Below are 22,620 nucleotides of genomic sequence, written 5' to 3' on the forward strand. Positions count from 1 at the left end.
CAGACTCCATGCTCAGTGCAGAGCCCGAGGGGGGCCTCTACCTCACAACCCTGAGACCCCGTCCCCGGGCTCAGATCAGGGGTCAGCGGCTTAACCAACTGAGCCCCACTCGTCTCACTGGTTTGTCAGGGCACCTCTGTCCCTGCGAGAGAGGGAGGCAGAGAGGAAGGGAAGGGCGGGAAGGCTGGGAGAGAAGACCGAGACCTACGGGGACTACGTTGGACCTGCACGACAGGGTTCAGTGCCCCGGGCCGGCCCACAGAGAAATGGCCTGAGGGCTCCACGTCCCTGGCTCCTGCAGGCCCCAGTTCTGGCTCTCCCTCCTCACAGCCAGTGAGGGGACTTGACTGAGGCCCTGTCTCTTGGCCCCTGGCCAGTGCCCTTGCCCTGAGCCTGCCCAGCTCAGCAGAGATTGCTGGGCTGTGCAGCACATGGCCCAGAATAGTGCTATGATGCCGACGGGTGACATTCTATCACAGGGCCACCATGCTGAGCGGCGCCTCCCATCCCCAAAACGGGAAACTCAGGGACGCCGGGCACCCTGGTGCCAGGCCAGGCAGAAGGGCACGCAGCTCTGTGCTGGGAGCCAGCACGTGGAGCCTCCGAGCTCCTTCTGTCCTGGGCTGGCACTCGTCATGGGCTCCGCCTGCTGTATTTTCATGGGTGACCGGTGGCTCTGGGGAAGCCCTGGCCCCCCACCACCCGAGGCGGAGGGCCCTCGTGGGGGATGAAGGAAGAGCGGCCAGGCTCTGGCCCGCCACCACCTCAGTCTGCTGGGCCTGCCAACTGAGGGCACACTGCTCTGGGGACCGTCCCTCCCCTGCCCGTGCTGCCCTTTCCGGGGCAGACCAGTGTCCCCAGCGGGTAGGCTTCTCAGGCCGTGTCCTGGATCCTTTGTCGGGAGCCAGTGGCAGAGCGCTGCAACCTGGGCTTGGCTCTGCGGGCGCACGGTGCGAGCTCCTGGGCCGAGCTCCTGGGCCGAGCTCCTGGGCCAGGCTCCTGGGCCAGGCTCCTGGGCCGAGAGGCCAGCGCAGGTGCGCGCTCGCGGCCCGTCTGAGGCCTGTCCTGCCCAGGTGTGCGCCCCCTGGTGCTGACTGGGGTGCTGCGCACGGTCCCCCCACAGCCGGGATGTAGCGTTGCTCGCAGCCTCCCCCAGCCCATCAGGACAGGCTCCCCTCTCAGAGCGAGGGTCTGGTTGGGTGCTCTGAAGGTGGCAGGTGCTTGGCAAATGCTCCGCTCTGGGAGGGCGGATGCTCCCTCAGCCAGGCCCGCTCTAGGGGCCCAGTATAAGGACCGCTGGGGCGATGGAAGTGCCTAGAAAGAAGCGGAAGGGATCTCCTTGTCCGGAGTCAGACCTGGAGGAATTGAGGACCCTGGCCTGCGGGCAGGGAAAGCAGCAAAGGGGAAGCCCACGGCTCGGAGAGGGCACGAGGAGGTGGAGCCTGGGCCCACCCCGGTTCCCCTCTCCGCTCGGTCCCCGGTGCCACCCCGCGAGTGGCAGCACACAAAGCCATATTGCACAGTGTTTCTTTAATTGAAAGACAACAACCGACCTCAGAAGCAGCCCCTCCTCAAGCTGGGTGTGATCGTTAGAAACCCCCACCATACCAGGGGCCAGAAGGCGAAGGGAGGGGAGAGCTAGCCATCTCGTGGGGAGAGGGGGACGATGAAAGCTGGCTGGGGCTCCAGTGGGAGGCTGGGCCCTTTCCGGGGCCAATGCTCCCCTTTGGAGTGCGGAGTGCATGCAGGGTGCATCGTCTCCACCTGCTGACCTCCTCCAGGACTGTCCAGGCTTGGGGGCAGCTGCCCTCTGCCCCGGGGCTTGCCTGGGTAGGGGCTGAGCAGAGGCCCCGCGCCACAGACAGCGGACCCAGCTGGGAGATGTGAGAGAGGAGAGGGAGGATGAGACGGACACGTGGAGAGGGACAGGGAGAGAGAGCGAGCCAGGGAGGAAGATCCTGGTCTGGAGGCCAGTAGAGGAAAGGGGCTTGGATGGACGGGCCAGGCCATGAACTTGCAGAAGGGGGGGGCGTGGGAGGCCAGGAGCAGCAGGCCAGGCCAAGGACGGTTGGGAGCCGGAAGCACACGAGAAGGAGGAACGTGCGCCCGGCAGGTGCGGTGGGCTGTGTCCATCCTTGTTAGCCCCTTCCCACCCCTAGACCCAGGGCCCGTCTTTCTTGGACTGGAGCCTTGGGCCGTTTGATTCGAGGGTGAATGGGAAGAGAGCTCTATGAGGGGGCCTCTGAGTGGCTAGGACGGTGGGGGGCGGGCAGGGGCAGCTCTGAGGCCAACAGGCATGTGATGGGCGGCTGGGTCTTGTGCCCCATCTGCGTGCTTGGGAGCCAGGATGAGGGCGTCAGGAGGCAGCGAGTCGGGGTCCGGGATCAGGGCGGGGCTGGGTTGGGCGCAGCTGGGCGCTGGCTCGGCTCCTTGGCTCTGCCCTCCCCTTCGGGATGTCTGCTGTGCTCCCCAGAGACCCGGCCCAGGCCACCACGGCGGCTGCCGCTGCCTCTACTTTTTGTAGTTGCCAAACTGGATGGCCAGGCGGTCAGTGACGCAGCGGAAAGTGGCCGGCTGCACCTCCCAGTAGGGCACGGGGTTATTGAAGAGGCTGATGCCGTTGTAGTAGGCCCGCTTGACCCCGAAGCCCACAGGGCAGAAGTCGTTGACGCCCACCTTGGTGATGTTGTTGGTGTGCAGGTACACCACCTGGGGGCAGAGGGGGTGGCTCAGGCCCAGCGCCTGCCCTCCCAGCCCGGTCCAGCCGGCCGCCCAGTGGCGGGCAGACCAGACGGCAGAGGGCTCGGGCCTTCCCTCCTGGCTGAGTCCCGCCGGGCCGCCCCACGGGTGGGGTTTCATGGCCGCGCTTGCCCTTGGAGGGCCAGGACGTGGTCCTTCCATTGTTGGGAGGAGCCAACCGAGGCTTGGGGGTGGCTCTCCGGTAGGTGTTGCTTGGGATGTGGAGGCACAGGTGCGTGGCCAGGGGCCGGGATGCGGGGCCCGGATGCGGCGCGTGGCGGTGGGAAGTGAGGGGCACGGGACGTGGGTTCGGGTGCAGGAAGGAGGGCACCTGGGGCTCCCCCGGGCTTCCCAAACTCCAGGCCTGCCCCTGGGCCGCAGCCGGTCACTCCGGAGACCCCGTGGCATAGGTGCGAGAGGAGAAGGAGCCTGGATATGACCTCCTCTTCCTTCCGGGCCCCAGGGGCGCTCGCTCTCCGGCAGCCCTCAACCTCCCGAAGCCCCACTCTGGATGGGGGGTCGGAGGAAACCCCCAAGCGAGGAGGTGCTCAGACTGCAGCAGCGCCCTCTAGAGGCAGAGCGGACAGCGGCCGCTAGAGGGCGCGCTTAGCCGGGCACGGGCCTCCGTGAGGCAGCATCTGGGCGCCCCCCCCAGCCCCCCTCCCCGGGGCAGGGCCCGTCCGGACAGCCTGTGAGCGGGCAGGTCTCCTGGCCAGTGCCAATGGGGCCGAGGAAGAGACTGGAAGCCAAGCCAGGGACGAGGTCCCTGAAAGAACCCCAGGCAAGACCCTGCACCCCCCTTCCCACCTCGACCTACTTCCTGCCCTGAGCTGAACCCCCCCAGCCGCAGATCTGTGCACCTCCAGTGCCCAGGCTGTTCCCTGACCCCCCAAGCTCCGCCGTGCCTTTCTGGGGTCCCACCGCCTACGAAAACTTCAGCTGCAAAATCTACCAGGCCAACTCCTGCAGGCGCCTCGCACCCCCTCTCCACGCACCCCCAGCCCGCCATCCCCAGTGCAGTCCCCGCTCGCCTTCCCTGCTTCCTCAGCACGGATCCCTGTGATTGCTTCTTTCCAGATGACGAGGGGGCGCAGGGAGAGCAGGAGCGGCTGGCCAGCGGCACAGCAAGGCCCTACTAGGCCCCTCCGGCTCAGGGCAGCCGGCGTGGGGGCGGCGGGCGGCTCTCACCTGCAGGAGCTTGAGGTCCGGAAGGCCGGAAGGCACCCTGGACAGCTTGTTATTATCCAAGTGCAGCTCCCGCAGGGTGGGCAGGAAGCTTAGGCTCCCGTTCTCGATCATGCGGATCTGGTTGTGGCCCAGGCCCAACCTGCAAAGGACACGTGACATGTACCGAAAGGTAGAGGAGTGAAGAGCAGTGGGGGCAGGGCGCCCGGCTTGGATCCCCAGCCCACCTGTACAGCTTGGAGTAACGGAGCAGGTCCTCCAGCTCGATGGCCTGGATTTTGTTGTGGTCCAGGTGGAGTTCATTCAGGGTCTCGGGGAGGTCTGCCAGGAAGACAGGGTGCTTGCAGGGGAATGCAGGTGGGGGGGAGGCCAGGTGTGTGGGCTGGGTCTGAGTGCGGGGTGACGACGGGAGCACAGGGCTCCCCAAGCCTTCCCTGAGTTGACTGGTGATTCCAGATATCTCCGGGCCCCCCCACCGGCGCCCACCTGTGCCATGGACGCTGGACAGCAGGGGAAAAGGGCTGCCTTCCTACCTTTGGGGATGCCGGTGAGCTTGGCCTCAGAGATGCGCAGGTAGTTGAGCTTCAGGCCATCGAAGGCTCCAGGCTCAAAGCCACTGTTTTCCAGGGGGTTCCCGCCCATCTCTAGGAGAGAGGCCCTGCTCAGCCCCAGCGCCGGCGCTCGGTGGCCGCCCGCACAGCCCCAAGTCCTGCTGGCCTCCTGGCTTGGGCTGGCCTGACGGGCCCGGCTCCCCCAGCTCCCCCAGAAAGCAGCCCTGCTAATGTACTGGGCTGATCGCGAACTCCTGGCTGTCCAAGACCGTGACCTCCCAAGGGTGTTGGCCCAGGCATCGGCCTCCGGGAGGAAGGGAGGCGGGAGGAAAGGGACGGGACCCAGAGATCAGCTGCTCAGCTCCTCTGGCTGGGCCCTTGGTGGACCCCGGCTGGCCGTCTGGCTGCATTGGCCCTTTCCCTTCCTTCTCTCTACGGACCCCAGGTTTCTCTTCATCTTGCCATGGCAGCCCTGGGGCATGCCCCGAGACCAGCCTCTGGAATGTTCTATGAGGCCCACCAGGCTTGTCCATGGCACCCGGCCACGCCGGCTGGAAGAGGTCCCTCTCCCTGCGCCCTTCCCGCCGGCCACGGGGGTGGCCAGGCCGCACTCACCGATGCAGTTCATGTTTCGCAGCCCGCTGAACACGCCCTTTGGCACCTTGCGGATGCGGTTGTCATGGATGCGGAGCTCCACCAGGGAGCTGGGCAGGTTGGGAGGGATCTCCACCAGGTGGTTCTTGGAGATGTAGAGCTTCTGCAGCTTCCGCAGGGGGCTGAAGGCCTTCTCGTGGATCTTGGAGATCTTGTTGTTCACCAGGACGAGAGCCTGGGGCAGGGAGGGCGTGGGACGTGAAGGCACCGGCTCCCCACTCCGCCCTGCCCTCACCACTTTCCCCCTCCCTGGCCGCCCGGGGTTGGCGATCAGTGGGGCTGCCAGTGGGGCCTCGAGGGGATCCTGCGGGCAGCGTGTAGAGCCCGGAGCCAGCGCTCGGGCCTGGCCATGTCATTATTGCCCGCATGGCCCACCGCCTCGCGGCACCCCGGTTTCCTGGCTGGCACCCGGGCCGTGAGAGACTGTTTCCTTCTCGTGTCGCTGGGATGCAGCAGTACAGCAAGTTCTCAGCCGGAGAGGGAGTGGGGCTGAGCGACTGTGTCCCGTGCTTGTGGCTGCTGACATCCACACATGTGACCTGGGACCTGGGGCACTCCCACCGAGCCCTCGTCCAGACTCCACGGCCCCCGCCCCCTCTCGCACTGCACACATCTGCCCCCACAGCCGTAAGCGCCCAACCCCTGACACTGCCACCTCCTCCGAGCCCCGCGGCGGCCCGGGCAGCCTTACGTAGAGGTGGTGGAGGCCCTTGAAGTCATCGGCGCGGAGCTCTGAGATGTCGTTGTTCTGCAGGTCCAGCAGCATCGTGTCGGGTGAGATCTCCTTGGGCACGGCCTTCAGACCTGGGGGCCGGGGCCGCCGTCACCAGCGTGAGCGCCTCCGAGCAGGGGACACACACGCACACACGCACACACGCGCTCGTGCAGGGGCTCTGCCACAGGTGAGGGCCCTTCTCACTCTCCGCTCGCCGGCAGCCGAGCAACCGGACACCGTTCCATGCTGAAACCAGGCTCCCCACGCCCGCGCGCTGGAGTCACCCCATCCCTGACCCCACCCCTTCGTGCCATCCCGCCGGGCAGGTGTGTGTCTCCCCAGTAGGGCACCGAGGCCGGCCGGCGCCTTCCTGCACCCGCCCCGCCCTGGTCTCGGGACTGACCCAGGTCGGAGCACTGAACAACCCGCAGGTGGCAGTGGCAGCCAAAAGGACACATGGCGCTGTAGGTGGGCGTGAGGGCGTCCAGGTCCGGGACGCCTGAAGTTGTCTCAGCGCCTGAAGCCTCCTCGTCGTTCAGCATGGGCAGCCCGTCGTCCAGGGTGAAGTCCCAGAAGCCCTTCTGCTCAAAGGGCAGGGCCTGGCTCAGGGCCAGCAGGGAGGCGACGAGCCACAGGGGCCACATGGTGGGCATGCCTGGGAGGCTGGGGTGAGGAGGGGCGGTCAGGAGGGCCCGGCTGGCACCCGTACGTGCCCCCTGGGCCCTTTCCCGAAAACCTCCAAACACCAGGAGCTGAGGACCCGCACGTGTTGGCACCGTGTTCACCATCCCTCACGTGGGGCCAGCCGGACCCCAAGGCGGGAGCGGCGTGGGGGAAGGTGGCAGAGGGACAGGGCGTGGGCAGGCGGGAGACACCTCCTTCCACTCCCCTCTGATCCTGGGCAGGACAACGGCTTTCATGGGCAATGGGTCGTCTTGCCGGTCAGTGAGTCGCGCTCACCCCCCCCCCCCGCCCACTGCCCCCCACACACCCCCTCAGCTGGCAGCCTGCCTGGGGACAGGGGTCAGTGAGGCGAGCGAAGGGAGTGGAGGGGGCAGAGAGGGAAAGGCAGCTGTCTGCCCCATAAAGGCTTTGAAGAATTGGGATTTGAATAACCTATTGTGGCCAGGGCCGATCCCACATGCTCCGGGCCCTGTGGTGCAGTCAGCATTGAGCTAGACCACCATGAGTCACTTCCTTTCCTGCCTGAGCTCCCCCTTGCAGCACACCCACATTTTCTGAAGAAAAGTCGAGAGGCCAAGACACCCTGCTGGGCACGCTGGGCTGAGGCCTGGGGGAGCCACGGAGGCACTGCGGACAGAGAGAGGGGCGGCCTCCCGGCCAATCGCTGCCGGGGAGGGGGCGCGGCCCCCAGCTCCCCTCCCTAAGGCCCCCCAGGGCCTCGGCACCCTCTCCTGGCCCGCAAGACTCCCCCTGGCTTGGCCTGCAGAGCCCCGGGGCTCCCACACCGGCTCCTGCCTTCCTTCTGCCCGTGGCCCAGCCCCCCGGAGAGGCCACCAGAGGGGAGCCGGCTGCTGCCAAGGTGGCAGGCAGGATCGGGCTTGTCCGAAGTCTCCCCCAGGCCAGGCAGCGGGGTGGGCGTGAGGGGGAAGCTGCCCTGCCCGAACCTGCCCCAGGGGCCCGTTTTTACCACCTCCTTCCTTCCCCCATCCAGAGGCTCCTCTGCTGGAAGGTCCGGTACAGGGAAAGGCCGAGCCCCTGCCTCTCCCACCACCCTCACCCTCCCGGATTTCCCCAGAAAGTCCCAGCCAGCCTCATTTCCCCATGTGTTCCGCAGGCGTCCGTGTGCCTGCCCTGCTCCGCTCCCGGGCTCCGGTGTCCGGGGTTGCCCCGCGTGCATCTGTGGGCAGTGAGCCTGGCCGGGGGCCTGGGGCTTCCTGCAGACCCTCCTCACTTGGGGCCGTGACGGGCTTCAGTGGGGCCCGGGGCACCTCTGAGCCTGACTGCTGCAAATAAACGTGGCAGGAGTCCCCGGGGACTGGAGGGCTCTGCTGGATTTAAGCCTCGAGAGCATCTCGGCCCGGTCTGCTGCTTTGTTGGGTGAGCCCAGTTGGTGTGGGGCTGGGCTGGGTGCTGCGCAGCCCCCTGGAGCCCTCTCACCAGCAGGCCAGGGCACAACTACTCTGTGCCCCAGGTTCCCATCGATCCCAGTCCTGCCAGCCCCTTGCATGCTCCCCAGGCATCCCCTAAGTGGGTCATGTAGCTTGCCCCGGCTCCCACTATCCCCGAGGACACTGGCGACCCGGGGTGCAGTGTGCTGGGCAGGCCGAGGTCACAGACCCAGGACATGGTTCAGTGGACTCGGCTGGAGGGCCAGCCCCAGAGTGCCCCCAGCAGGTCCCAGCGGCCCTCCTGAGTGCATGGCCCCCAGTGGCAAGCTCAGAGAAGCTGCCTGCCTGTCCCAGGTGACACAGCAAAGTAAGCGTCCCCCACGTCAGGGGAGCACCCAGTCTGCCTGGCTCCCTCAAGCCCCAAGACGCCACGATCACACCCCAGGTCCTGCCAGCCCCAGACTGGCCGGGCAGGACCCAGCGGAGCCCCCGGGAGGTCCTGGTGTCGAGTAGGGAGGAGGCCCTGTGCTTGCCTACCTGACAAGGTGTCCCTCCTTCTTCCCCTGATTCTGCAACCTCCAGCGCAGAACAGGACAGGCCGAGGCCCTGGGTGCCTGCTGCCACTGCTTGGGACCCTTGCTTGGGAACCACTGGAAGCCCGGGGCTGGGACGAGGACGAGTGGTCGGAGAGAACAGGAAGGGGAGGATGGAGGCAGGAGAGCAAGATGGAATGAGAGAGAGGGAGGAGACTGTTGTCTTCTTGCCTGGCACCCCTGCCAAAGCCGCTACCTCACAGGGGGGATGAGTCAGGGCTGGAACGCCCAGTGGGAGCCTGGGAAGGCCTTGGGATCCACGGCTCACCTGGGGGCCCAGGGGAGGCTGTGGTGGGAGGTGGGCAAGACCAGGCCTCCTCTAGCCCGCCGGGGGCTGGGAAGGGCCAGGGGTCTCCCGGGGAGCCTCCGCCCCCAGATCTGGCCCGGCCACCAGAGTAGAGCAGGACAGCACTGGAAAGGCCAACCGGGGTGAGACTGGCCACCCAGGCTCCACGTGGGCTCGTGGGACGTGTCCTGGAGGAGTGGGGGCTCGAGATGATTCGGCTCGAAGCAGCCAGGCTTGATGTTGCTGCATCTGGGGGCCACAGGCAGGGGCCCTGGGCTCTAGTGCAGGCTCACTCTCGGGGCGTGGGGTGGGGGGACGGAGGCTGACGGCCGGGAGGCCCTCCACCAGGGCCCTGTGACCGAGGCCGAGGACAAGGCGTGGCTGGTTCCCCCGCCGCCCGCTCCCGGCTGGGCCCGGGCAGTGGACAGGCTGGCAGGGTGGGGGCTGGGCGGGCTTGCCAGCAGAGCCTCATTTCCACTCTGGAAGCTGGTGGAACTGCACAGGGAGGGGAGGGCTGGCCGGACAAGGAGCCGGGCAGGGTGTCCCCGAGGACTCCGGGGAGGGCCTCGAGCCCTGTCAAGCTGTGCTTGGAGCTCGCTGGACCCCTGGCCCTGACAGCAAAGGCAAGAAGTGGTTGCGGCGCCGAGGCCTCCGGCCCAGTGCCCACAGGTGTGAGCGAGGGAAAGGGCCGGGCTTCCTGGAGCCCGCGCCCCAGACCAATAGGGCCTCCTTGTCTCGCTCTCTGAAAGCAGGCGCAGTCCTGCGAGCGAGGTTGCTCCCGGTCCGCGCCAAACAAGACGCATTGGCAGCCTCTGAGAACATGGAGCGGCCGTGCCAGGCATTCAGGCCAGGCCAAGGGCGGCGGGAGCAGGACTTAAGGTCTGGCATGCCCTGGGAGCTTGCTTGCGAATGTGTGGCCTGCAGCTGCCAAGTCGGAGACGCCGGGCACCGTCCCGAGGCCTCAGCCCGGCGTGTCCCCCCCCCAGCAACCCGACCTGAACTCTGGCGCGGGTGCCACCGTCTACCTAGCCTGCCGGGTCCCCGGGGCTGCGTGGAAGAGGAGGGGCGGGAGGGGACGGGCAACACGGGGTCCCCTTTCCCTCCGCACCCCTCTGTCCGCCAAAGGCCTCGGAGGCCGGCCTCGAACAGCCGGCGGGGGGCGGGAGCGCCGTCCAGAGCTGCGTTCCGCAGGTGGGTGCGCAGCCGCTCCTCCTGCCCCAGGCCCCAGCCCGCCCGCCCTCTGGCAGCCTCTCACCTGCTCTCGGGGCCACCCGTGGGCCTGCTGGGGCCCCCGCACGTGCGCGTGTGTGCGTGTGGGGGGACCGCGTGAGGGGCTGGCGGCTGGGGTGGCGAGGGCGCAGGCCTGTGCCCGAGCCTCCTGAGGCTGCAGGGCGAGCAGACGCCTGCACGTGGCCGGCCAGGGCAGCTCCTTCCCGTCATGGCCCTGGCACCGCGGGGTATTCAGGGAGCGATGCGAACTGGACGTGGCAGGCGGAGGCCGTGGGGAGCTGGCAGGGAGCCGGCCCATTGGCGGGAGAGGGCTGGGACCGGGGAGCTGGCGGGGTGGCTGCGCGGGCGAGGCCAGACCTCTGTCCCCACAGCATTCGGGAGAGCCCTCCACCCCTCTGCCCCTCGGCCGCTCTGTCGGGAAACCTCTGGAAGGTGGGGCGGGGGGGGGTGGGGAAGGGGTTAAACTGCCGGCCAGGGGCCAGGCAACTGATGACCCAGGTCAGCTGGGGGTCCTGAGGTTCCCAGTCCCTTCACACCTGGGCCCGGTGTCCTTCCTCCTCCTCCTCCCAACTCACTGAAGAAATCCTGAGCTCCGCCTCACCTCATTCTAGAATGTTTGAGGAAGAGGGTGGATGCTATCGCCTCCCACGGATGGGGCAGGGGACTCAAATGATCCCTTAACGTAGCCCTCCCAATGACCAAAAGAAGAAAGTGCTGTTTTTGCCACTTGATGAAAAGGTAAACTGAGGCTCACACTTTGCCCAAAACTCTGGCCCGAGGCCACACAGTAAGGAAGCGGTAGGACTGGGGCTCCCTGTCTGTCCATCTGTCTATCTGCCTGTGTGTCTGGCTCCATCCTCTGCTGTTCCAAAGCCACGAGACCCTATACTCCCTGGGCTGTGCAGGGGGTGCTGGACCAGCCTGTGGGGCCCTGGCGAGGCTCCCCGGCAGCTCCCTCACCCGAGCTGGGAGGTGATGCTGTTGGAAAGTCAAAGGGCCCTGCTCTGTGGGCCCTTTGCCCATCGTGGCTCCTGAGGCACAACGGCCCCTGGCTCTGACCGCCACTGATGGTAGGTCTTCGGGTGCCTCGGGCCAGCCGCCCCCGCTGGCCCCAGCACCCCCAGCGGGCTGGCCACAAGCCTGGGGCTTCGGCGTGCCCCGGGTCTGCAGGGGCATGGAAAGGCCATCATCCCAGCCAGCCAGGGAGCTTCCCTGGAGCCGTTTAGGTCCCAGCTGGCAGCAGCCCCCACAGGGAGATGTCCTCAGCCTGGCTCCCAGAGCCTGGCGCCCCCCTCGCCTTGCTCCCTGGCTGAGCCCGGCCGAGGCGAGGGGGCTGGGCCCCGCTTCCCGGGCAGGACGGTGGCCAGGCACCCCTGGGAGTGAGGAGTGAGGCCCTGCCCTTCCTGGGCCCAGGGTTTCCTGCAGCTCCTTCTGCGCACCGGCTGTCAGCCAGGGGCTCCGGCTGGTGGTGGGAGCCAGCCCTCGGCACCCGGCCCTGGGCAACCCCCAGTGCACCCCGCCTTGCAGCCGGGGGCCTCCATGGCCCTGCTGGACCATAATCAGGGGTGAGCAGGGACTCAGACTGAAGGATGATCAAAGTCACCTTTGCCTCTGGTGTCCTGGGACAGAGCTGCTGGAGCCAGCCTCTCCCTGCCCCTTCCCTCTCTCCTCCAAGTCCCACTTCAGTTCCCCAAATCCCCAGCCCTGTGTGCTGGGTCCCCCTGAGCCATCTGTCTCCCAAGGGGTGGATGGTGGAGGAGAAACCAGGGTGAGTCTTGCAGCTCAGCCCAGGCTGGTGTTTTTGTGGAGTTTGGCTTTCAGGTGCCAGGGACCGGGAACGCCGGGTGCAAGGAGGCTGGACAGAGACCCCAGCCCCTTGAAACCCAGAGATGTGTCACCACAGGGAGGGGCCGGTGAGTCATCTGAGTTCCCGGCTGGGGAATGTCAGTGATGCTGCTCTGTAGGCTGCCGTGGGAACTGAGGCTGGTGGGCCCTAGGCGAGAAGGCTTCCTCCACGGCCACCCCAGAATCTGCCCTGACCCAGAGCGGGGCGGGGGGCGGGGACAGGAGAAGCCAAATGGGGGGGCTCTGGGCAGCTCCCAGGAGCTGGAGTCCCGGAGGGAGTGAAGGAGGCCCCGGGAAGCTCGGGCTGGGGGCTCCAGTTGAGGGGGGACAAATCGCAGTCACCCATCCCTAGAGGAGGTGGCCACACGGGCCCCACGCCCACCCCCGGGGCCACTGGGAGACTGGTTCTGGGAGACGGAAGAAGGGCCCGGCCGTGTAGCCTCCAGGGGTCTCAGGCCCGGGGGACGCGGCGGAGCTGACACCCTCCCGCCCCCAGCATAGCCCCTCTACCTGCCTCCTACTGCTCCCTGGGAGGTGGGACTTCCAGAAGGCCATTCTGTGGGTGATCAAGGTGTGGGCCCCAGCGTGTGAGCAGGGGACAGGAGGGAGAGGAGGGGCACTGACTGCCACAGGGGCTTGCTGACAGGAGGGGACAGAGCTGCCACGACTCTGCCTTCAGGGGGAGCCCTTGCTCACTGTCACCGCCACCACCCAGTGCCGCACACGGAGGCCCACAGGAGGGAGGGTGCCCTGGGACAGCCACCATCACTCCTCAGCCTCTCGATTTGAGCCGAGCCCTTGGGCTGGTGTGCTTCCCTTGCACCAATGTAGAGGGAGACAGCTCCGGGCAGAGACTGAGCTCTCTCACCCTGGGGTGACTGATGAGGAGGGTGGGGAGGGAGTCATGGTGGGGTGGGAAGAGCTTTCTTACAATCAGGGGTTTGGGAAGCTCCGCAGAGACGTGTGAGACAAATGACCCCGCGGCCCAGCAGATGAGGCTTCAGAGGCCCTGGGGCTGGGGCCAGGGCTGGGACCATCCTTGGGGCGCGGCGGGGAGGGGGTGCAGAGTGGACGGTGCCCGGGCCACAGCCTACTGCTTGTGTGTCCCAGGGAGATCCTGGGGGACTGCCACTCTCTCGTGCCTCAGCTGTGTCCCCGGGCAACTAAGGACAACTGACTGCTGGGACGATCCCGTGCTGCGCTGTCTCCACGGGGCTTCTCCAGGGAGTAGGCGAGGGATGGCAGTGGGTGGCCCGGGAAGCAGGGCGGCTGGGAGAGATGGGAGGCCCTATTGAAGGCTCTGCCGTCTTCTGGGGACTTGGCACTGGCACCGGAAAGGCCACTCTGGGGTCTCTCCTCATTTACGCCCCCCAATGAGCCAGGGCCACTGGTAGGACTGGGGCGGGTTCGGTCAGAGGATGGCATGCCAACTTTCTGGGCCCCTGAAATGAGCCTGCAGAGAACTGCCAGCAGCCACAGCTGGGCTTCAGACTCCCCACACACGCGACGGGGACTCGGGGCCCTGCTCCGGGGCAGGGCACAAGAGCGCTGGGACGGTTAATGCCCACCGTGGCCCGGGGTCTCGGGGCTTGCGGGTAGGCCCCTGGGCGGGCGGGCCCCTCGGCAGCTGCCCCCCGGCTCTCCGTCTGTTCTCGCGGTCCCGTGGGGCGCCCTCCTTTCCATGCACCCCACAGTCCCGCCCTCAAAGGCCGCCCCATGCTGTGGGGGGGGGGCAGAGGGCAACTCCCCAGGGAGGCACCCACTGGGGGAGGCACAGGCGGCCTCGGGGCGCCAGGAGGCGCTCACCTGCGCGCTCCTCACTGCGGGCCAACCCGCGCCCCCGAGGGAGATCCCCAGGAAGCTGAGCATGTCCAGCTTGTCCCCGGGCCAGTCGGTCCCTCCAGGGCGGAGACCTGGCAGGCCAGGGAGCAGGGGAGGGCACAGATGCAGGAGCACACAGAGGATGGGGCTGGCCCTATCTGCCACCCCAGCGGCCCTTCACCAAAAGTATTCAAGAACAACCTCCCTGGCCGGGACGAAGTCTACCCTGCCCGCCCCAGCCCCCCACCCTCTCCTGGGGTACCCCGGGCCTCCTGCTGCACCCAGCAGAACCGACCTGGGCAGCCCCCACTAACCAGTGCCCAGGCCCAGGCCCAGCCCCACCCACGGAGCAGTGGGGGGGGGGCGCTCCCCTCCCCCAACCTCCCAGGAGACCCCGCGACCGGGAAGAGAGCTCCGTTCTGCCTGTCTCCCGTCCTGGGTCCCCTGGCGGCCCCTCAGCACTCCAGCCATCCTGGGAACTTGCAGGACAGCGGCCAGGGGCCCTGTCACATCCCTCTCCAATGCCCACGCGGTGCCACAATTGTCAGTATCCATGGCCCAGTGACCCCGAGGCTTCCCCGGGTGCTATGGTGTCAATAGGCAGGGCTTGTGGGTCAGGAGCCCTGGCTCGTGGCCCCAGCTTTGTGTCCGACTCGCTGTGCAACTGCGGGCACGTGCCTGCCTGTCTCTGGGCCTCGGTTGTCCCTTTTGTACAATGGAAGGAGTGAGGGTGAGACCAGCAGGGGCCCCTCCTCCCCTCCCCGAGAACTCTGGGGGCAACCTCGCAGCTAGTTTTGCTTCAGACCTGGGGTGCACCCTCCGTTCTGGAGGCGTCCCATGCACCAGTAGGCGGGGGCTACTTTTGGGGGACAGAGCAATTAGTCAGCGAGCTCTTGAGCCTCACCGGTCGTTAAAGGCACCCATCCTGGGACCATGGTGTCCGAGTCTGGAAGTGGGCCTGTGGCCTCACTCCTCCCCAGGGTCCCCAGGGGCCCTCCAGGGCCCCAAGCCAGGCCTCACAGGGTAACATGGCACAGTCGCCTGCATCTCTCTGTGCCCACCCCTCCCTATCCTGAGTCTCAATCCAACGGGGTTCCGGGGACAGACAGGACCGAGCCCCCCAGGCAGCCGCACCCAGGGGACCCTGTGGCCAGGGCCTTGAGGAGCCACCCCTCTCTCAGGAGGAGGCAGAGGAAGGGAATTAGCCTGCGGGTAAGGGAGAAATATCTGGGCAGGCTGCCTGGGGTGTGCCGGGGAAACCAAGTCTCTGAGCCCACGCCAAGGACTGGTCCTGGCCGCCGGGGACCGCTCCCCGGCGCGGAGCCCTGCCAGCCCTGTCCCCAGGCTGCCCTCGGGACCCGCAGTGAAGGAAGAGGGCTGGGATGCCGGCCACCGGGCCATGCCCAGGCCATGCTCGGGGTGGGGGGGCGGCAAGGGGCAGAACCCGAGGGGGCGAGGGAGGCAGGGAGAGTGGAGCTGCGTGAGGTCAGAGGGGAGAGGAAGGCTGGGCAGAAAATGCAGGAAGGGCCAGGGACGGCGGGGCCGTGGGAATCACAGGAGCCCGGGAGCAGGACACGGAGGTAACGTGGCGGGGCCGAGGGGAGGGATGCGGAGGGCTGGCGGGGGGCAGCAGGGACGTGGGCATCTCCAGGGCGGCGAGAGGGCAGTGGCAGCAGGGATGAGACAAGGGGGGGACAGTGGGCACAGCGGGGTGGGGGGCGCTGGGGTGGGGACCCTACCTGGGGAGGGCGAGCGGCTGGGCACAGGCTGGCTGGCAGGCTCGGGTGTCTGGCAGTCAGCGCGTCCGTCCGTCCGTCCGTCCGGGCCCTCCGAGAGCAGCTGCTCGCTCCTGGGCAGTTCGCGGAGAGAGGGAGCCGGCGGTGGGAGGGAGGCTAAAGGCGGGGCGGGCTGGCCGCCGGGGAGGGGACGCGGGAGGGGGCGGGGAGGGAGGAAAGGAGGGAGGGGGCTGCCGGCGGAGAGGGAAGGCGCGGCGGGAGGGAAGACGCAGGGAGGGGGCCGGCCTCCGGGCCCCCCTGGAAGCTTCAAAGGGAGCAATTTTCTCGTAGACGGCTGGGCTGGGCGAGCTGCGCACCCCCCTGCCGCCCGCCCACCCCAGGCGCGTGGGGAAGGGACACGCTCTCACTCACACAAGGACCCTCCGTGTCTCTGGGCCGGCACAGCCTCAGACACTCAAACTTTCCACTGCCCAGATAGGGACACTGAGGCCGGGAGAGGGGCGGGAGCTGGCTTGCTGGCACTTGCAGGCGGAGGGCAGAAGGGGAAGGGCGGCGAGGGGGAGGCGGCCTCGGGCTGCCGGTCCAGTGAGTGGCCCCCGGAATTCTGGCCTGAGCCCGCCCAGAACCTCCAGCAGCCCAGCCTGAACAAGGAGGTGGTTCTCCCCAGTCGGGGCGGGGTGGGGGGGTAGCGGCTGTGGCTTTCTGGAAGGCCTTGATGCAGGCTTCCAGGTACTCTGGACACCCCAGCCCCCCAGCCCTCGGCAGTCTTTGTCCCCCCTCCAAAGCAGGACTGGTCCTCTCTGCGTGATCTCACCCCGGGGCTCAGCTGGGGCCTGACGAGAAGGCGTCCCAGACTCTGGGGGGCTTCCCCAGCCTGCCTGCCCCGAGGCGCAGAGGCCCGGGCAAGCTGAGAGTGGAACAGTGAGTCATCTTTCTTTACTCCGTCCGGTCCGTGCGGTCCCCCAGGAGGCAGTGAATGCTCTGTGGGTGGGCACTTCCTCGGGGCTGAGCCCCACGCTGGCCACGTACAGGGGCAAACCGGGCGGGCCTGCCAAGGGTCCCAGGAAGAGGCCGCCAGCGGCCACCACCCCACGTGGTCGCGCGGAGCTCAGCTGCTCCCCCAGGGCCCGGAGGAGCCCAGCTCCACCTCGGTCCCGAGCCCAGGGCCTTAGCACACGTCTTCCCTGTCCTGTGGGGTCCCCTTCCTCCCGTGGTCCGTGTACCCCACGTGCAGCAGAGCGGGGCCACAGCCAGCCTCTGTCACCGGCTGACACGGCCTGGAGGGAGACTCCCACCGGCGAGGTGAGGGTAGACACAGCTGGAAACCGAGGTGAGGAGGCCCACTAAGGGAACAGCCGGAGAAGCTAAAGGCAGGCAACAAGACGGGAGGGCATGGCCCCGAGATCGAGAGACGAAGGTGCATGGAGAGAGGACAAGCTGTCCAGGGCCACGTGCAGGTGGGCTCTAGAAGGCTCTGCCTGGGGATGTGGCTGGGCCCAGAGCCCCTCCCTTCCATGTGCACCGGTGTCAGTTCAGGGCCCCCCGCTGAGGACCTGAGACACATGGTGGCCTGATCAAGCCGTGGCGCCTACCTGCAAGAAGCTTCCAGGCCATGGAGAAGGGAGACGTGGGCAAAACGGGGTCTGGGGTGGGAGCTCTTATTTCCCTGGGGGAGATGGCTGCAAATCCCCGGACCCGGCCAGAGACTGGCGAGAACACAAGCCCTTCTAGAGAGGGGGAGCCATTGGTCTGCTTGCTCGTTGGTGTTTTTAACGTTTTTCGGAAACATCCTGAAACTTCTCTGGCAGCGGAAAGACGAGATCGTAGAAGCCCCCGTAGCCTCACGGAGCCTCGGCATCCCCACGCACAGTTCCTGGCCGTGCACAGAACACTGTGCTCTGGGAAAGAAGCCGGTCACAAAGCCCCACATATTGTATGATTCCACACGAAAAATCCAGAATAGGCCAACCTATAGGGACAGAAGGTGCATGAGCGGCTTCTAAGGAAGCGGGGATAGAGGGTGACGGCTGAAGGCGTCAGTTTTCTTTTCTGGGTGATGGAAGTGTTCTGAAGTGGACCGTGGCGCTGTTGCACACCACACATACTAAAAACCACTGAACTGGACGTGTTAAATCGGTGAATTTTATGGCATGTGCGTTATATCTCAATAAAGCTCTTTTGAAAAATGAAAAAAACCCCACAAAACCCCGCGTAAGACAAACCTGTGGCCCCAGGAGCCTGTAGCTGCGCCTGAGGCCCCAGCTGGTCTCAGGCCCCCGGGCCGCCCTCCACTGCACCCCGCACCGTCCTGGGGGCTGGGCCCCGGGAGCCATCACTCAGCTCCTTGGCCCCAGGAGTCGCGGTGGGGCAAAAAGCCCTGAGTATGGTGGCCGGAGCTCTGCTGGGGGACGCCACTCTGGGGGCTCGGGAACTGAGCCCTGCATCCTGTGGGGATGGGACTGGGGCACTCTTGTTTTCGGCCTCTCCGGGGCCACACACAGCACCAGAGGCTCCGAAGGGCTTCCTGGAGGAGGTGACTTGGAGTAGACAAGAGAAAGAGGAGGGAAGACAAATGTTGGTAGTGGAAGGAGTAGCACATGGCAAGGAGCAGCGGGGTGGGGGGCAATCGGCACAGTGGCACCCAGCAGCCTCAGTGTCCCCTGCACACTGCACAGCCTTGGGTGTTGGCCAGGCCCGCTCCTGGAGGGTGCTTGTCAGGGGCCGCGGGGAGGGACGATGGGCAGCACCCCGCACAGGGCCCATTGCGCGTCCTGCAGCTCTTTTCTGCACTTGGGGGACGCATCTGGAGCAATCCCTCTGTAAATACGGTTCTTGCGCCTGGAAGGCTCTCGTGTCTGTGGTTTGCAGTCTGCAATAAGGCCGGACTGCACGCCCGGCCCAAGGCCCACTGAATCACTCGGCCGGCCGGGCCCTCTAATTTGGGGGCCACTCCCAGCCCAGCCAGGCAGCACCTCAGTCCGGGCCTTCCCCTTCCCCCTCTTTCTCCCCAGGCCTCTGCTCCTCCCGGAGCCCAGGAAAAACCTGCCCCCCAGCTGGGAACAACACGTCCCTGCGGCCCCACAAGAGTCAGCGGGCCCCTGCCCTCTGGCCTCCCCGCGCGGGGAGGAGGCGGCAGGAGGCAGAGGAGGGCAGGCGTCGGGGGCAAGGCCAGAGGAAGAGCAGGCATTTCCTGAGGCCCCGGGCTGCGGAGGAGGCCCATGCGCAGCTGTCTTAGCTCCCCCAGAACACGTGGTGGACAGGGCTGGCCAATTTGGGGGTCCGGGGGCTGGGTGACGAGGGCGCTCTCCCGCCCGAGCCCGCACGCTTTCCCGCCAGGGCTCCAGGGCGCTGGCTGAGCCTGCTGCTCCAGGCTCCAGGCCGCTCCCTCACCTGGCTGTCCTGCCCGTTCCCCCCGCACCCAGACCCGGGCCCCAGAGTTCGGGCGAGGCGCTCGAAGGGAGCGGGGCAGGGGCGGCAGGCAGGGGACAGGACAGGGGCCAGGCCGAGGGCGAGTGCAGGAGGGAGGGGGGCTGGGACGAAGGGAAGGCAGGGCTGCTAGCAGCTGCGAGGGGCTCCTGGGGCAGGGCCGTCTAAGCCAAGCCCACCGCCGTCCTGTGTGCCTGTGTGCGAAGGGCCTGGACTCAGCTGCAGCCTGTCCTCCGACAGCTGGCTCGCAGCTGTGTGTGCCCGGCCCTCGGAGTCGGAGGGGGACGCGGGGCAGGAAGCAGGGCACCCAGCAGGCGGGCTGCGAGTCTCCTTTGCACTTGAAACCCCCCATCTGCTGCTGCTGGCGCTCCCTGGGGTGGGGGGAGGAGGCTGGGAGGTGGCCCAGTGGGTCAAGGCCCAGGGGCTCCAAGGGGCCCCCACCAAGGTACCAGCAGTTGACGGAGCTCCCTCTGAGCTCCAGCCCACCCAGCTGCTAGTCCCATGAGCCTCCGGGGCCTGGAAGGAGCGGCATGGCCCGAGCTGCAGGGGCCCTCCGCCAGCCCCCTTCTGGCCTCCCTGCCGAGCCCTGTCTGCCTGGGCCCCTGCTCATTCGCTCATTCGTCTCTGCCTCTACGCATTGTCCTCCCTGTCTGTGCTTCCCGGTTCCTCACTCTTTCCTCAGATCTCCCGTCTGTCCCTCTGTCCCTTCCCTGGGGACCGCGTCAGCCAGCCTCACTGTTCTCCGCCCTGCCGAGCACATGTGTTCCTGGACCAGAAGCCAGGATGTGCTTGAGGAAGCACGATGGTGACCAAGTGTGATGAGCGCTACAGAGGGAGGGGCACCAGCCTAGGTACTAGCACCACTGGGGGTGCAGGGAGGGCTTCCTGGGGATAGGGGTGGCTCTCCAGTGGCCCCCTGGGCTGCCTTCCAGCCTCTCCCTGGAGTGGCCACACGGGGCTCCTGCAAAGCCAGCCCAGAGCAAGTGCTCTCACCCCAGGGAGGAGCCCCTTACGCCCTAGCCTCCAGGACAGATGCCCAGGCAGGGACGCAGCACATGCACACACGGAGGTCACATCCTGAGCGAGCGACCCTGCCCAGAACTCAGCCGAGATCCCAGAGAGGGCCCTGAGGATCTCGGGCACCGCAGCCCCCAAAGCCAAGCTCACGTCGTCGTCGTGCATGGGCCTCACTCAGCCTGCTGGCTTCCTGCACTCCCCATCTCCACGGCCTCGGGGGCTGGGCAGTGACGGGGGGGGGGGGGGGGGGCGAGCCACTGGGGGGCAGCCCCTCCCACCCCTCCCACCCCAGAGGCTAGCGTCGGAACCCTCTGGAGCCCAGACGTGGCCTACCTAATGGAGCTCAGGGGCCCCCTGGGTGTGGGAGCCTGGGAACCTTTCCCGAGGCTCACATTAAGCACCCAAGAGGGAGCCGACTAGTGCAGAGTGAGCCGAGCCTCCACTATCTGGAAGCTTCCCAGCGCCGATAGCCGAGGTGTGGCCAGTGAAAGCTGGCACTCTGTATGCCAGAGCTTTTTTTGACCTTCCCCCGAGGACATAATCACACAGCGGCTCTCTGGCCCAGGCCGCCAGGCTGTAATTTCAGGGCCCGAAGGGGTCTCCACGGAGGCTGGGCCTGTGTCTGGCTATCTTTAGAGAGGCATGGCCTGGGGTGTGGCCAGATGAGGGAAGGTGGACAGGGGGCTGTGCCACCGGGAGGCGTCTGCGGGCTGCCCGGCAGGCCGGTGCGACACAGGGAGGCCCTGAGGCACCCCGGGAGCCCCTGGTCTTCCGCCAGGGGGAGGCCGGCCCCCAGGAGCAGTGCCTGCATCTGGCTGCTGCCTGCAGGGCCAGGCGGCTCCGGTGGGGACAGTGGGTGAGGGCAGCACAGGGGAGGGGCCTGGGCAGCCCGTGTCTGGCCGACTGGCTCCGCTCACCTGCCATGGTGGCAACTGTTACGGGGCAGGGCCTGGGGGGCGGTGGAACGGGCATGGGGCACACCATGCAACACATACGCTTTGCTCCGCCCTGGGCCTGTTGTCCTGGAGGTGGGGCCTTGGGCTAAGCTTGCCACCACCTGGGGTACGAGGCAGGGGAAAGGCTTGGAACCAGATGTGCAGAGAGGTCGGCAGGGAGCCTGGCCCCCAGGTGGGGGTGCTGGGGATAGAAAGGAGAAGGCAGGTCGGAAGATTTGGAAGGCGATGGGCAGGACAGCGGGACTGTGGCTGGGCGGGGCGGGCAGAGGTGCGTGGCTCCACGGAGGTCCTGGGGAGGAGACATCGGTCCAGCCCCAAGGGCTACACCTCTGCTCCCTGTCCCCGTTCCCTACCACTGCACTTGTTGGCTTATGTGTCCCCCTTCCTGGTCCCCACTTGCCCCCACTGTCCTGACCCTCCGCCTCCCCCCTACATGGGACTCCTGTCTCAGTCGGAGGGCTGACAACGGCCTCCCTTCCTGCCATCTGACTGTAGTCACCCCTCAGATGCCCAGCGCTTTGGGTGTGACTGACTGGGCCTTGCCTACCCCTGTACCCTCCAGTGGGGTCAGTGGCTGCCCTGAAGAGGAGGGCAGTGGCCTCTCTCATGCTGGCACAAGAGCTGTCAAGGCTGACCCAGGATGTGGGTGAAGAAGGGGCGGCTGCAGGGCAACAGCGGGGGGGCGGGGGGCGGGGTGCTCGGTCCTGCCAGCCGGTATGACGTGTTCGTTCGCTGCCGGGCTCCGTGGGGACGTCTCCCTGGGGGTGTGCCATGCCGCCTGGGCAGTCTCCCCTCTAGGCCGGAAGCCCCTGGCCTCTAGCTGCTGGCAAGCCTGCCCTGAGCTCCTGGCCCCTTTGCGGGCACCCCTGTGTAATGACAATGGGCTACGCACAGGCCGGGTCCGCTTGCCCCCCTCAGGACCCGCTCAGCTCCAGAGCACCTGCGAGGCTTGGCGTGGCCGTCATCCGTCACCGGCCATCTCCCCCCCCCCCACTGCTATTCCTATCCTCCCGTCCCCGGGGTGGTGGCCCCAAGAGCCTCCCAGTCAACCTCCTGGGGGCAAATCCAGTTTTGGGGGGCCCAGTGGCAGACAGCCACTCGGGGCTTAGATGCATCTGTGCCACGTTGGGTGCCAGTCTGCTCAGGCGTGGCTTCCAGGCCTGGGTTCAGCCCACCTGACAGCACCCCAAGGGCCCAGCAGCTTCGATCCGAAGTGGGATTTACCCCAGTAACCACCTGGGGCTGCCCACCTCCTGTGTCCCCTGCCCTCCTCTGCCCCTCCTCCTGCCTCCAGGCCAGTGGCCTTGACAAACTGCAGGCCCTGGGACCTGGGATATGGCCAGACTCCTCCTGAGCGCCCCCCACTCCCCGCCCCCCCATCTGCTCGGCAGAGGTGAGAACAGCAGCGGGGAGAGGCCAGCAGGGGAGGGGGTTCGCCTAGCCTGAACTCTCTGTGCCTCCCAGGGCCTGACCTCCGCGACTGCAGGGAAGGGGGGCACGGGGGCTGACCAGAGCAGGGGAGCAGCGGCCGGGCGGGCAGCTGGGGTGGAACGGTCATGAGAGCTGGGAAAGCAGCAAGCCCTCCCTCCCATCGGGGGCCAGCGCCTCCAGGGCTGCTGACCTCTGACCCAGCCCAAACAGGATGTGCCATATCTGTGGGCCTGGGCCCCGGAGGAGAAGGAATGCTCCGATGAGTCCAAAGCAAACACTCCCCAAGCTTCCCAGGCCTCTCCCCGCCCCCTGCCCGAGTCTGGCCCTTTCTGGGCTGAGAATTCGGGGGTGGGGGGGTGGGGG

At 67.1% G+C, this 22,620-nt stretch overlaps 1 protein-coding gene across 4 annotated transcripts; it reads right to left on the reverse strand.

Annotated features, from left to right (window-relative positions):
- Positions 1-1,513: 1,513 nt before the first annotated feature.
- BGN (biglycan) lies at positions 1,514-15,961 on the reverse strand. 4 transcript variants are annotated; one of them, XM_077889921.1, is made up of 10 exons: positions 15,839-15,961; positions 15,431-15,540; positions 8,454-8,580; positions 6,248-6,507; positions 5,821-5,933; positions 5,091-5,304; positions 4,458-4,568; positions 4,152-4,245; positions 3,928-4,066; positions 1,514-2,709 (listed from the first exon to the last, which is right to left on the reverse strand). In XM_077889921.1, exons 4-10 carry the CDS (start codon positions 6,495-6,497, stop codon positions 2,512-2,514), a joined length of 1,119 nt encoding a protein of 372 aa, XP_077746047.1. In that variant the 5' UTR covers positions 6,498-6,507; positions 8,454-8,580; positions 15,431-15,540; positions 15,839-15,961; the 3' UTR covers positions 1,514-2,511. The 4 variants fall into 4 exon arrangements, with proteins under 4 accessions (XP_077746047.1, XP_077746045.1, XP_077746046.1 ...); XM_077889919.1 differs by lacking the exon at positions 8,454-8,580 and having other exon boundaries at positions 15,839-15,959; XM_077889920.1 differs by lacking the exon at positions 15,839-15,961 and having other exon boundaries at positions 15,431-15,575.
- Between the last annotated feature and the right edge of the window lie 6,659 nt (positions 15,962-22,620).

Source organism: Canis aureus, chromosome X (assembly GCF_053574225.1).
Source record: "Canis aureus isolate CA01 chromosome X, VMU_Caureus_v.1.0, whole genome shotgun sequence".
Lineage (NCBI taxonomy): Eukaryota > Metazoa > Chordata > Mammalia > Carnivora > Canidae > Canis > Canis aureus.